This window comes from Mytilus californianus, unplaced genomic scaffold (genome assembly GCF_021869535.1).
Source record: "Mytilus californianus isolate M0D057914Y unplaced genomic scaffold, xbMytCali1.0.p SCAF_9, whole genome shotgun sequence".
Classification (NCBI taxonomy): domain Eukaryota; kingdom Metazoa; phylum Mollusca; class Bivalvia; order Mytilida; family Mytilidae; genus Mytilus; species Mytilus californianus.
The window spans coordinates 27,800,341-27,814,406 of record NW_026262745.1 but is presented as its reverse complement, the minus strand read 5'-3'; the positions used below and the strand labels follow the sequence as shown (position 1 = coordinate 27,814,406).

Below are 14,066 nucleotides of genomic sequence, written 5' to 3'. Positions count from 1 at the left end.
AATAGTATAATATAGATGACACCATACGCAATATTCCGCTCATAAAGTGAACAAGTTTTAAGGGAAGTGGACTAGATGTTATGTATAACTGATATCGCATTCTTAATATTTTATGTGTTATTGCATATTATTGTAAGTTAATAAAAATTTTGAATAGGTAGTATTTACAAAGTATCAATGCTCTCGTGTATTGTATAAGTACATATATAGCATGATTTCTTGATCTTCAGAAAAGAAATTGATTTCTACAAAACAACGTTTTGTTCGTTTCGAATTGCGTGACATTCTGTCAATGAAACGACAGATCACTTTCGACTGACAACGACATATTTTCAACCCTATAACAAAACCTTTGTTGGTTTTTAACTCTTACATGTTCAATATTACTATTCACACAACTTTGTTTGTTTTTACAGATAGCATTTTGGAACTTTAAAGTAAAAGGCAGTTAACAAAAGTATTGATGACGGATTTGACTTTACAAAAACGTAATTGACTAAATGGCACCCAATGACTGTCCATTCAGAAAAAGTATGTTTGGATTAAAAACTCCTATGTCAAAATGTCGACGAAGGAATTATTTGGATGATTTTGATGGTATAAGAAGTATTCTATCGTACAGGTAAGTTCTTTTGGTACTCCTTTTATGACGCTATTAATTTATGCGCTGAAAATTATAAATGGTTTCATTGGATCTGGTCATCAGGGTCAAAAATATGTTTATTTTTCATTCACCAACTTCAGTATTGACTGTGATAATATGGTGAAGTCTTGATAAACAATACTCGAACTTTACTAAAATATCATAATTAGACTAAATATTTTGGTGGAGTTCGTGTTGTTCAGCCTTTGGTTTCTATGTAGTGTTTTGTGTTTTGTGTTCTTGTTTGTCGTTGCTGGGTTTTTTCATACTCTTTTTTTGTCATGATATTATTAGTTTCTCTTCGACTTATGAGTTTTGAATGTCCCTTTGTATCTTCCGCCTCTGTTTTATTATTAGATTCATTATATGATAGTATTATCTTTTGTATATACCATTTAGACGGACGAACAGAAACACACAAAACAATGATAAATACTGCTTGTCGGCTAAATATAAGTGTGTTTTAGTTTATGATATGTTGCAATCGAAAAGGGTGGTTATTTGTTTTCTTTTTTAGTTGTCAATGGTTCTGTCCTGTCTATATTTCTTTTCTTTTCGTTCTTTTGTCATGTTTATGCACCATTACTTTGTCTTTGCTATTAGATAGGATTAGGACAATACTACAATTCTAAATATTGCAGTTATAGGTTATACTTCTCTAACTATATTATATTGCAAATGTTTAGCAAAAAGGGTTAAAGTTTCACAATCACTATACAGATATGTTATATTAGAATACATTCTCCCATGCCCCAATGTAATAAATTATTTGTAGATCATTCTTGACTTCTCGTTTCTTTATTCTCGCCTTATTGTATGATTTTATTCATATTAAAATAAGGAGATGTTTTATGATTGCCACTGAGACAACAATCCACCAAAGTTCAAATGAAGTGGATGTAAGCAAGTATATAGGAAATAATATACGCATTTACTCTTTGAAAGTAAAGAGTATTTTGGACAATAACTATCAATATTGTGTTTGTTTGATGTCACAAAAGTCAATATTATCACTTTACTTAGAGAAGACACAGAAGTTATTTTTAGTTTTTTTTTCTGTATAAGAATTAACTATGAAGTTTGTTTTCAATTAAGCAATGGAACAAATAAAATAAGAAGTGTAGTTCAATGTTAAATTTCATGCGATATTGTTAAAATTATTACAAACAGGACTAAGTCAAAGTTTAAAAAAAAAATAAAGCATGATTTCGAGTGTCATTCTTTGTACCTCAGCGGTAGTTGAAAAATATCTGCTTCTATTCCAAACCTACTTCATTTTTCTTTTCAAATTATCAACCTACAGTCTGTCATTGTGCTTTAACCTGTTTAAGAGATTAATTATGGACTTTAAAGGAATCTACAACCTTTTGATATTGCACAACAAAGGAATTAGAAGATATAAGCATACATAGTCAAAACTTTTGTTATGTTACTGTCTTGTAAAAAATGGAACCATCTTGATCAAATTATAAAATCGTATGTAGAGTTTAAATATGATGAAAACACATTCTCGATAAACTGCCTTCCAATTTGAGAAAGAAAACAAAACGTTCACAAAACCAACCATAGCTTATGCAGGTTGGTGACGTTTGTGAAATCAGTTGAGTTTTTTACAAAGTTTTCGTATACAGAAGTGACACTTTTTTAAGGTACTGTAACACATATTACCAAAAGATTGCTGAAGAAAAAAATACTTTTTGTTCTAATGATGGATTTAAAGTATACAGTTGTACGTTAAACCTCAGCATATATCCAGAAAAATTTATAAGCGTCCATGCTATCCTTTTGTGGATATATGACTATTCCAAATGAAATGATATGGCGGATCATTGCCGGACTATATTGCCATATGAATACAGAAAAATCCTCGATTTGTAATTAACAATGTTGTAGATTTCGGATTCAATACATAGGCAAAGGGGAGTAAATCAAATATCATCATCGTTGGAATCTGCGCTTAGGTTAAAAATTTTAGATTGATTGTTTGAAAATCTGTTATTCTATATTTTGACATTTTCATCGGTTTTCATTACATGAAAATTGGAATATGTTAGGTACAATGCAAAAAGCACCGCACATACAGATAAAAAAAACATATCTGTAATACCAAATATTCTTGAATATTTATTATTTTGCTGTGAAGAAAAATACCAGCAACTTGAAAAAGGATGAAAGAATGGTAATATTTAATCACTTTAATGTTTAATTACTCCTATCGCAAAAGTCATTATTTTATGAAGGTTCCATGCAATAAATGAATAATGAATAATAATAAAACATAAACGTACTATTAGGAACATACTCACAGGATTCATGTACATGTCAATGTTTATAAGTTTCCAATGCAAGTACAAACTGTCTGACTGAATTGGGGGCTCTTGTTTTGAAAAGAGTCGTTGTAAACATGTCAACATGACGATCCTAATTGTTCACACAAAGCGGTTCAATAATAAAGAACAGAAAAGGATTTGTAGCCGGGAAAACTGTAATAATCAGTTTAAACAGCACCAAAATGACAACATGTTCTGATACGGGAGGTCAAGTAAAAGTTTCATATTGAATCAAATGTAGATTGTGATAGGAAAAAACCGAGGATGGTAGTCAATAATCATAAACACAAAACAAACATACAATAGCTAATACGGAAAAACATAATTTTAAAGATAATTAATTAGATGCCTACAAAAATTATGCAGACAATTGAAAGTCTCATTGCCATTAGCCTCCGTTTTCATTTTAGTCATAAAAAATTGGTTCACCAATACAAACCTCGCTGCAAGCTCGTTGCAATCTCATTATAACTCATTTTTTCTATAACAGTGCTTTTAGACTATATGAAAAAAGTTATAAGCAGATTAATCCGGTAATATATAGGTCATGAAGAAAAAGAAAAGACATGAGAATCGTAAGGTATTTGTTAGGTGAGTTTAAGTTTCATTGAAGGGGTTTTACAATCAAGAGGAATATATATTTAAAAAAAAATGATATTGTTGCAAAATCCGATCATGGCAAGGATAAACGATCTCAAAGGCCGTCCTATCAGTGTGATAGAAATTAAGGGCATACGATACAGTTACAGGGGAGGTAATGACGTTGCTAACGTAAATTGTTATTTTCGCGACGTCAAACTGTGACTTATCGGGAAAAGATGCAGTTTTCGACTGATTTTTATCATTCAAACTGATTTAACTTGAAAACGAGTTCATGGACCCCTTTTTTTTAAAGTGACATTTGGTTTGATAACGTATGAAGATTATGTATACCAATTTTCATGAATAAGTCAATAGTGCAATTTTTTTAAATTTGATAAATATACAGCAAAAAATGACGTTATTTTTCTACATTGATGAACATTTGATAAATATGAGTTAATTGTAAAAATAAAATGTACAAATTTATAGAACATTTATATAAAAAAGAAATTACAAATAATTTAACAAAAAACAGCTTGTATTTATCTTTTAAAAAACACGTTCTCATCTAAAATTAGAAATTCTCATATGCCACTTAACTGATTTTTGTGTGAAAAAGCTACATCTTTTGGGGTGATTGATATATTTCGCGTTAAAAAGTCACTGTATAGCATTATTAATATTTGTCTGTCATTTTTTTGCAAGATTTGTGGTCTTTTTTTGTAAATGCGAATCCAAAACTTCATCATTTTATGATAAACCTTTTTCATAGGATGCTAGAATGAACTATTTCAACACCCAGGAAATAGTTGAAGCAAATAAACCTTAAAAAATTACTCATTCTGCATTTTTGTTATACTTTTATGCCATTTTTGAAATATATACATAACGTAGCATTTGCCCATCTTTATTTCAGATGTTTCAATGAAAAGTATGCTAAATTCAATCTTTTTTCTCTTACTTGTATTTGTCAGGTCTGTATGCCTGCATACCGACCTGGTGTATGCTAAACCCTCACTCTATGTGTATACTAGAATTTGTCAGGTCGGTATGCCAGCATACCGACCTGGTGTATGCTAAACTCTCACTCTATTCATATACTAGTATTTGTCAGGTCTGTATGCCTGCATACCGACCTGGTGTATGCTAAACCCTCACTCTATGTGTATACTAGAATTTGTCAGGTCGGTATGCCAGCATACCGACCTGGTGTATGCTAAACTCTCACTCTATTCATATACTAGTATTTGTCAGGTCTGTATGCCTGCATACCGACCTGGTGTATGCTTAACTCTTACTCTATGTGTACAAATGTATACTAGAATTTGTCAGGTCTGTATGCCAGCATACTGACTTGGTGTGTGCTAAACTCTCACTGTATGCGTATACTAGTATTTGTCAAGTCTGTATGCCTGCATACCGACCTGGCGTATGCTAAACTCTCACTTTCTGTGTATATTAGTATTTGTCAGGTCTGTATGCTTGCATATAGACTCAAATTATTATTTATTTTGGCATTTTTCTGCCAGGTACTTGTATGCCTGCATGGATTCTAAAATTTTATTCTGGATTCATGTTTGTATTGGCAAGTCTGTCTGCCTGAATGCTAAGCATTTACTGTGTAGTAACATTTCTTATTTACTTATGTTTGCATAACCAACCCCCCATAGAAAATAAGGAGATGTGTATGATTTTGAAAGAGACATACAAATGTATCTCCATCAAACATGTCAAAGGCCAAATTACATCGATGTAAGGAATTACTTATGTATAGCCTTCAACTTCGTTTGAATTTGAAAGAAAGCTCTCAATTCTTAACTGCAACACTCAGGGGTTTATTCCTGTATATCAACCCGCTTTTCAATAAATTCTTGTAAAAAAATGGAATTCATAGGTTTGATTGTCGGCATACCGACCTATAGTCCTATACACATTGGAACATAAAAGTTTGCATATTTGTTTGACATTTTCAGTTCACGGTATTCTTGCATACAACACTGGTGTACGATGAACACTTATTTTTTTTTTACTTGGATATATACAAGATTTGATTGCCTGTATACCCACCTATGTTCTATTAAATTATAGTTTTACATACATTTTAGTATTGTCAAACCAAGCTGGTGTTCATTGAGCTAGTGTATTTGTGTAGGGTTTGCCTCCAGTCTAAAATTTCTGCATATTTTGTGGCACTTATTGGATATTTAGCAAGCTGAATGGTTTGCATTCTAACCAGCTGTATGTTGTACATGTATTCATATTTTAAATTGTAAAACTATTATTTTTCATCATGCTCTAAGTTAGTAACTTCAAGCATTGTGTCAAGAGGGGCGAAAGATACCAGAGGAACAGTCAAACTCATAAATCGAAAATAAACTGACAACACCATGGCAAGAAAAAGACAAACAGACAAATATTAATAGTACACAAGAAACAACATAGAAAACTAAAGTCTGAGCAACACGAACCCCACCAAAAACTGGGGGTGATCTCAGGTGCTCCGGAAGGGTAAGCAGATCCTGCTCCACATGTGGCACCCGTCGTGTTGCTCATGTTATTACAAACCCGGTAAATAGTCTAATTCGGTTAGTCACATTCATGAAAAGGGAAGGGGATTGTAGTTACGACGTAAGAGACATATCCGATAACATCTGTGAAACGGTTATTCCATAACGGTCAACCAACTCGTGATGGCGTCCGTATAATTTACGAAGGGATGATTTCAACTTCACCATTTGGAACTCTTGGTTAGAAATTGATGGAGAGAAAATGAAACTGTCTTAAAATCTGATATAGTTGGCAATATGCATACTAAATAGACAGTGATACAGCAAAGTGTTTAAGTCATTGTGTTTGCATCTCTGCCTGTCAACATGGTGTATGCCAAAGTTTTTTTTTTTTTTTTAATGCTTTTAGGGGGATGTCTGTATACAATTTGCTTTACAAAGATGTATGCCAAACATGCATACATGTATTTTAATTATCGGTAATGTAAACAATTTGCAATGATCTGTCTTCACTGCATATCATAAGTCGATATCTAACTGGATTAGCTATGAAAATTAGTGAATTTATAGCATTATACTATGGTAAAAATTGTTTATAATGGCATATTATACACTGGAGTTGTAAAAATAAATCCTTCAATCAGGAAAGCCAAAGAATTGATGCTTTTTCTACATGTTCTAGGTGTCGTCCTTTTCTAGTGAAGCCATTTTTACTTTATTAGCAGGAACAGCAAAAGGTCAGGTGTTGTTCACTGATGTCGTAGTTTTCTAGGAAGGCATTGGTTTAACCTATCCAGTCACTAAGAAGTGTTACAATTCAATTCATATGATAAGCAACACATAAATAGTTACATGAAAGGTATAGCCACTGTTTGAAAAATGCTGAAACGAGAAATGGAAACTACATATTATATACATATATATATGTGTGAATATTATACACTTCACAACTTTAACATTATCACAATTACTGATTTTAGAATTTATATGAACTAAGGGTTCTTAGTGGTTGAATTGAAGTCGTTCTCTTGAAAGTATTTTTGTCGCCATGCATCTGATTGAAGATCAATGAAATATGTCATTTCCTTATTAACATTCATTTTTCCAAATTGAACACTCTTGAAATGTGCTGTTCTGATCCTTTCGCAATAAATGTATGTTTAATTTGTTTGAATTACTTCTTTTTTTGTTTTTTATTGCTCATTAAATTTTAAAATTTTCTGTCTGTCTTTCGATTTTGTTGATAGCTTTTCATATTACCCTGTTACAGTAACAGCTTCTTACATACACACATCACAGAATGCTGCAGTGATCATGTGACAAATGTACTCTACGGTTTTCCAAAACAAGGACACATCATACAACCTCCTTGTAAAAATAAGGAGATGTGGGATGATTGCAAATGAGACAACTATCCACCAAAGTCCAAATGAAGTGGATGTAAGCAAGTATAGGCAACTGTACGGACTTCAACAATGAGAAAAACCAATAATGTATAGTCAGATGATAAAAGGACCCAACATGAAAAATAAGAAACAATAATTTATAGCAAAACAATTTACGAAAAAGAAATACGACATACATGAACCAATGACAACTTCAACTACAGGCTCCTGACTTGGGACAGGCACATAAAGACTAGTGTGGCCGGTTTTAACATGTGAGCGCTCACCCCCCCCCCCCTTTTTACCTTGGACTTTTGTTTCCCTAAAAGTTGTTAGAATAAGACCTGAATGGGTTAACTGAAGGGCATTGGCCATGCATTTGAAAATCTGGATAGGGGCTGAATTTCAATTTTTTTTAAAATCCGGGAGACTTTAACTCAGTGGCAGATCCAGAAGTTTCATAAGGGGAATGGGCTGGGGAGGGCACTGACTTCCTTAGAAATGGACCGCTCCAGTATTGTTTCCCTCAATAAATCAACTAAATTTTTCCCACAAAGCACCCCTTAAAATCCTTAAAATTGTAACTAATGCAAGGAGACATCACTATATGGATGTACACATAATCGTATTTCCCATTCATTTTTTCTCTAAATACTTTCAAGGGGGGGGGGGGGGGGGGGTGGTAGTCCAAATACTTATGACGTCTTGCAAGGCTATTTTTTTTTGGGGGGGGGGGGTAGCTTGATAGTAAAACAGCAGTAAATTTCGCCACATGATGTCTAGCATGAAATTGATTGAAGTGAACAAACCTCTTAAGAAAACAAACTTAGCGTAATCAATAATCTTGTATTATAGTTTTCAAGCCGGATTAAATCAGTCAGTCACTTCTAAAAAAAGAGGGTGTTCTATGAAATTCGTGGAAAATGTACAAAAACAGCTAGGTTTACTTACCGTAAATGTATCTGACATTCTGTTTTGCTTCTGGTATATTAAAATTTAGATAATAGAGCGTATTTTTCAATGAATTGTCCATTTTCTTCTCCGTGACGGGAACTCCTTCATTGATCATTCACATTGTTTACATTTGAAAATGACGTCATATAGGAGTGCATGACATAAGGTGTTATTAGGTCATTCAACGCAGATAAATAGTCCATTTGTTCTTTGACTTTTTATCATTTACCAATACAAAGTATAAAAAAAACATTTTGTTTTGTAATCAATTGCTATTATTTTAATTAAGTGTACTGGTAAAAAGTAACTCTCGTAAGTCAAGTGCTATCCGTCTATAATTCCCTCCGCCTTACGTCAGAAGGTCCCTGACGTCATTTAAAATGTTGTCAACAACTTGGAACCTTGTACAAATTATGATCGCCTCATTTTTCCGTAATTTTAATTTGCAAAAAACAGATGACTGTCATGTCAATAAGTGATCATAGTTGTGGAACTTGAGAATCGGTTTTCATTTTTAGATTTACAACAGTAAACGCTTTACCGGTTTGCCTTGCAAATTAACGCTTTTCTGTTTACCTATCGGGAGAAAATATAGAGGTCAGTGGTAGGCTTTTAGTTTAAAAAAAAAAAAATCGAAATCAGCGTTAAAACACAACTACTGAAGTAAAGGATTTTTTGGAAACACCCAGGTTCGTATGCTAGCATACAGACCTGCGAAATACAACATTTGATTCAATATTTGCCGTTCTGCATACACCAGGTTCGTATGCAGGCATACAGACCTGAGAAATACAATGTATAAATCAAATGTAGACTTTAGCATACACCAGGTTCGTATGCTGGCATACAGGCCTGAGAAATGCAAGTTAATTTATTACAATTCAGTTCAGCATACACCAGGTGTTCAATATGTCAGATTCACGATTTTCAAGTGCTTGATAAAAAGAAAAACGTGTTTTTCTATTATTTTTCTCGTTTTTGCACAAGTTTGTCTTATGAGCGATAATTCGACCTATTTGAGTACGAACTATGGCAAATGACCGTTAATGAGAATTTCTAATTTTAGATGAGAACGTGTTAAAACAAAAAAGTTATGTATTTCTGTCGAAAGGAAAAATACGTCCACAAATCCGAATTTTGAGGAAATATCTGAAATTTCAACCTCAATTTACTCAAAAAGTAGCACATGATGGTATATTTTTTATTACATATTTGATTTAATCAGGTAAAAAATAGCCTTTATGCAAATTTTCAACAAAATTTCAATATGAGATCAAAACTGTATCGTATGCCCTTAAGGTAGTATGCCAATGTCAGTTACTTTTTTGTGTAAATATGAAAAAAAAAAATGTAGATAGATGAGAAAAACAAATAATTTAAGATGCACAGAAGTTGTGTTTGTATGTTTAAAAATAGAGGATTCCCCTTATTGGGCCCGTTAAATGGAAGTCTTTTATGTATGAGTTAAATTATTTAACCTTAACTTCAAAGCCCCGGATGTAAACAAAATGGAGGACAAAATTTTTGTCAACTTAAATTTTGGAGTTGAAATCACAAAAATATTATAACATGGCACATTATCACAATAAAACTCCCTTTTATAATCCCAAAAATGACATTAGGGTAAATAACAATCCAGGGAAAACTTCAAATCCAAACAAAGAAAACGCATTTCACTGTGAGAAAATTGAAGCTGGAAATCGAGATCGGACACAAGTTCACAACAATGAATTTTCAGTCGTTAAATCGTCGTAAGTGTTAACAACAGAAATATATATTGGTTCAAATAAGTACATCCATTTTACTTTATTGAAATATGAGGAAGCTGCAACCTCATGACCTCCTGGTCGCTTAAAATGCTTAATTTTTTTATATTTATAGTCCAATACTGGCAATAATAATAATAATAAATTCTTTATTTAAAGAGGGTAAACTCAGTTAGTTACAATAAACTAATCTTCTCATAGGCCACTTCACGGTTATTGCAGACATATACACACACCTTATCACTTTTTGTCCGCCATCACTAGACATCACAAAGGTTCCCGTAAAATTTCACAATAGAAAATGTCTGACTCAACAAAGGAAAAGTGATTACTGACGCTGTATGACATGAATAGTTCAAGTGTGGCAGATTCTTGTGTCAAGTGTCGCAAATTCCCAAATAGTGATAAGGTCTATAGGAGGCAGATTTTTTGGATGGAGGTGGAAATAATTAGAAAGTATGAGAAAACCTATGCTTGTTTCCAGACAACTATTCTGTTTCAGTGATGTTTTCCCATGTTTTTCAAAGCTTTTTCACCTCCATTTATATTTTAATCTGCCCCTGTTCAATATGGCTGTAATAACTGTGAAAGGGTCTATTTCAAATTTCTGTTATAATGAATGAGTTGTGCTGGTTGACCAGACATCAGTTGGCTAATAAATGTCAATAAACAATCAGCTCTTACTGTGAAGTAATTTTTGGAATGTGCTAGTCCCAAGCTACCTGAGGTTTTTTTGGTGCATGTACTCTGTATTCTTAAAAACAAATGATGTAAGATGCACTGAGGTTGCATTTTTTTTTTTTTTTCATCATTCTTTTTAGTAATAAGCAGATGTACACATATGGATAATCGTATGCTCTTCAGATACAAATTTTCAAGAAATTGTATGCGTTTTATGATGTTTTATTCAGGAAAGAAAGGGGGAAACGAAAAAACTGATAAAAGGGTTTTATCAACCACCATTTTGTTGAAGGTCTTTAATAACGTGAGTGGTATGACCCAAACCAACCATTCTACCATTTGTATGCTCCCAATATGCAAGAATGAGAAAGTCGACTATCAGCATTGTCCTGATACACATCATACTTTTCAACAATCAGATATTCAAATTTCCAGATACATGTATTATTTTGTTCTTTTTTGATGTAATCAGATACAAATTTGCAGGAAATCTTATACTCAGAGCTCCTTTATGGTGTGTTATGAAAAATCATAAAAGAATAAAAACCACACAAGTTTTTTGATGCAATATGCAGTTTTCACGATAAACTTTTGAATCTACAGGCCCGAAGCTGAATTTTAGTTAGATTCTATTGGCCTGTAGAGATGATTTTTACAGACCTGGGCTGGTGGGCCTGTGGTTGAGCGTGAAGACTGAATATGCCTGTTGTTCAAGGTTAATCAGCATGATCAGGGCCATAGTATATGTACATGTATTATAAAGACCAAATTTGACTGTTCTACCCTTTATCTTACCTTCAGGAGCATTGAAATATAACTCAAAATGTTGTGCCTTTCGGATAATAAAATCACCTAGAATTCACTGAAAGTATAGTCCTAGAAAAGGATGACCTTTTTCTACTGACGATAATGATAAAAATGTAAGAAAATTTTTTGAAACCTTAATCATGTTAATGAGAATATGAATTTATGAAACAGTTGAATTACCTTGTTGGTGAAACATAAGGCATTTCTTGGAAAATTTCTATTTTAGGCCCCCAAAAAAGTAGTGCAGTCTCCAACCCCGTGCAGAGTTTTCAAAATCTTTTCATGCCTACTCTTCTAACACATTGTATGGACATTTTATTGAGTACATTGTGTATCTTTAACTTCTTATCTACCACAGGTACCTTTACAGTTCACTACTACACACTGCTGATTAGTTAGCTACTGCAGCTGAATTGTAGGTTAACTACCAGAGATAATTTGCATTGAGAGAATTTTTTACAAATTGTTAAGGCTGTGTTATGAGTACTCTAATTAAATGTTTAATTAATCAGTATTTATTGTATATTAATTGAAAAATGAAACATACCAAATCAATTTCTTTCTTTTCATTATCAAGCTTGAAAGCTGCCATAAACGGACGTCAAAACTTTTCAAATTATTTGTCCATGTTTCCGATTCTTTGGCTTCTTCATCCTTGGAAGACTTGCAATCTTGTTCTGACAAGCTTAATTATCCTTCCTATACTTCCAATTTTGCTTTCTAATTGCATAAATCCTTCAAATTCTTCACTTTCGCTATACGATTTGAACAAAGAAGCCCATTCATCCGCCATTGTTTTAATCGCATTCCGAACCCGTGTAAAATTCATCATAATTAAATGTAAACACACACTTTTTATAGAAAAGGAATGTACGAGTTGAAAGATTATTCATTTGTAAAACCGAATTTCATTGGTTCATTTCGGGATTCCCCAACAGTTTTGTCCAATCTAAAGGGTTTTAACAGTGGTATATTTTACGGAAATATCCGTCACTGGGACTGCGCAAGTGTATGTTTACAGCAGATCTATCAGTCACTGCGAATACATGCTTGATTATGCAAGCGGATTTATCAGTCACTGTGGACAGAACGATGATAAAAACCGCGTATATATCCGTCAGTGGTAGATAAAGAGTTAAAGTTTCCCTATCATATTTATACAGTCTATGCAAAAATGAAATAATTTTAACCACCTACCTTCCCTTTTTTTTATGCCAGGAGAAGATATGTTAGCAAAACTTAAGCGATTCTACAAGGATTTCTATCAATATAGACTGAAATATATACAAAACATTCCTAGAGTTAACTATGCTCTTGATCTTAATTGGTTAAGAGTTCCAGCTGTTTTGATTTGAGTGCGATCTTATGTGGAATAAACACACATCAATCTGGCATAATAAATTATTAGTTTGTCTCTTTGTTGACTTTTTTTCTGACCCATCCGGTGTTTGCTTGTATGTTTGCTTGTACTCAAATGCAGTTAGGGGTAAGGGGATAAGCAGCCAATCAAGTCTTGATTGACCTTGCAAGGAATTTTATCTATCAATTTCATCACTTGAGGCAAGCATGCTACTATCAAGGCACTAAAACAAGTTAGAAACAACTCTTAAAGTATCAAAGAAGCCAAAAAGATGTATATATTGATAATTCTTTGGAAGCTGTTATAAGCACCAATGTTTTCATTTTCTATTGTCTATTCAAGTAGTTAAGACTCAGGCTCATTGTATATAATGAACTGTTTTACTGTTTATTTTATTACAGAGGAAACAAATAAAGGCAGAATTTTTGCAGTTACTATCCACAATAATAAGTAAACATGTTGTAAATCTTGAAATATGTGTTACACTGGAAATATTATTTAATGTGTGAATGTACATGTATATATATTCTTGTGTTCCATGAATACTTGTCAGCAATCAGAATCTTTTTCATTAACATTTGTGAATTTATGGTTCATGTAGTATAGACTGAAAAGAACCCTATAAAATTCACAAAAAACAGCTGCATGTTACAATTTGTCAATCTGACAACAGGATTACAAGAAAGAAGTAATATAATGTATTATTTCATGAAAAAAAAATCACAATCCACATTTGTGCTTTTTATAGCAAAACATTTCAAAGGCTGACTGATGAGAGTCACTCAGTGTAGTAAAAATATGAAAAATCTGGATTGATGGGTTGAAAAAGTCATAAATCAAACAGAGTCAAAATATTAAATTATTGTGGAACATTGAAGCAGTGGAGAATAATTTTTTCAGTATTATTGAATGAACAGTAAATCTTAAATTCTTTTGTTAAGGCAGAATTGATTAAAAAGATATTTGAGTAAAACATGTATTTATGGGACAAGAGAAAATATATATGCATAAACCCTTTGGTGGAATCAGTATATATTGTATACCATCCTAC

The 14,066-nt window shown here is 32.7% G+C and overlaps 1 protein-coding gene and 1 long non-coding RNA gene across 4 annotated transcripts in view; one reads left to right on the top strand and one right to left on the bottom strand.

Moving 5' to 3' along the window:
• Positions 1-425: 425 nt before the first annotated feature.
• The window catches only part of LOC127716236 (protein inturned-like), a 37,662-nt gene continuing 24,021 nt past the window's right edge, over positions 426-14,066 (top strand). Inside the window, exons 1-2 of one of the 3 annotated variants that reach the window (XM_052222361.1) lie at positions 10,003-10,152; positions 13,417-13,465. In XM_052222361.1, the coding sequence (XP_052078321.1) occupies positions 10,128-10,152; positions 13,417-13,465 (74 nt within the window). In that variant the 5' untranslated portion in view covers positions 10,003-10,127. Of the gene's footprint in view, positions 623-9,899; positions 10,153-13,416; positions 13,466-14,066 lie in introns of those variants that run through there. The other 2 variants (XM_052222360.1, XM_052222359.1) reach the window with 2 other exon arrangements.
• LOC127716264 (uncharacterized) lies at positions 6,490-8,527 on the bottom strand. The gene is made up of 2 exons (XR_007988835.1): positions 8,399-8,527; positions 6,490-6,944 (listed from the first exon to the last, which is right to left on the bottom strand). It is a non-coding gene; the product is annotated as an uncharacterized LOC127716264 (long non-coding RNA).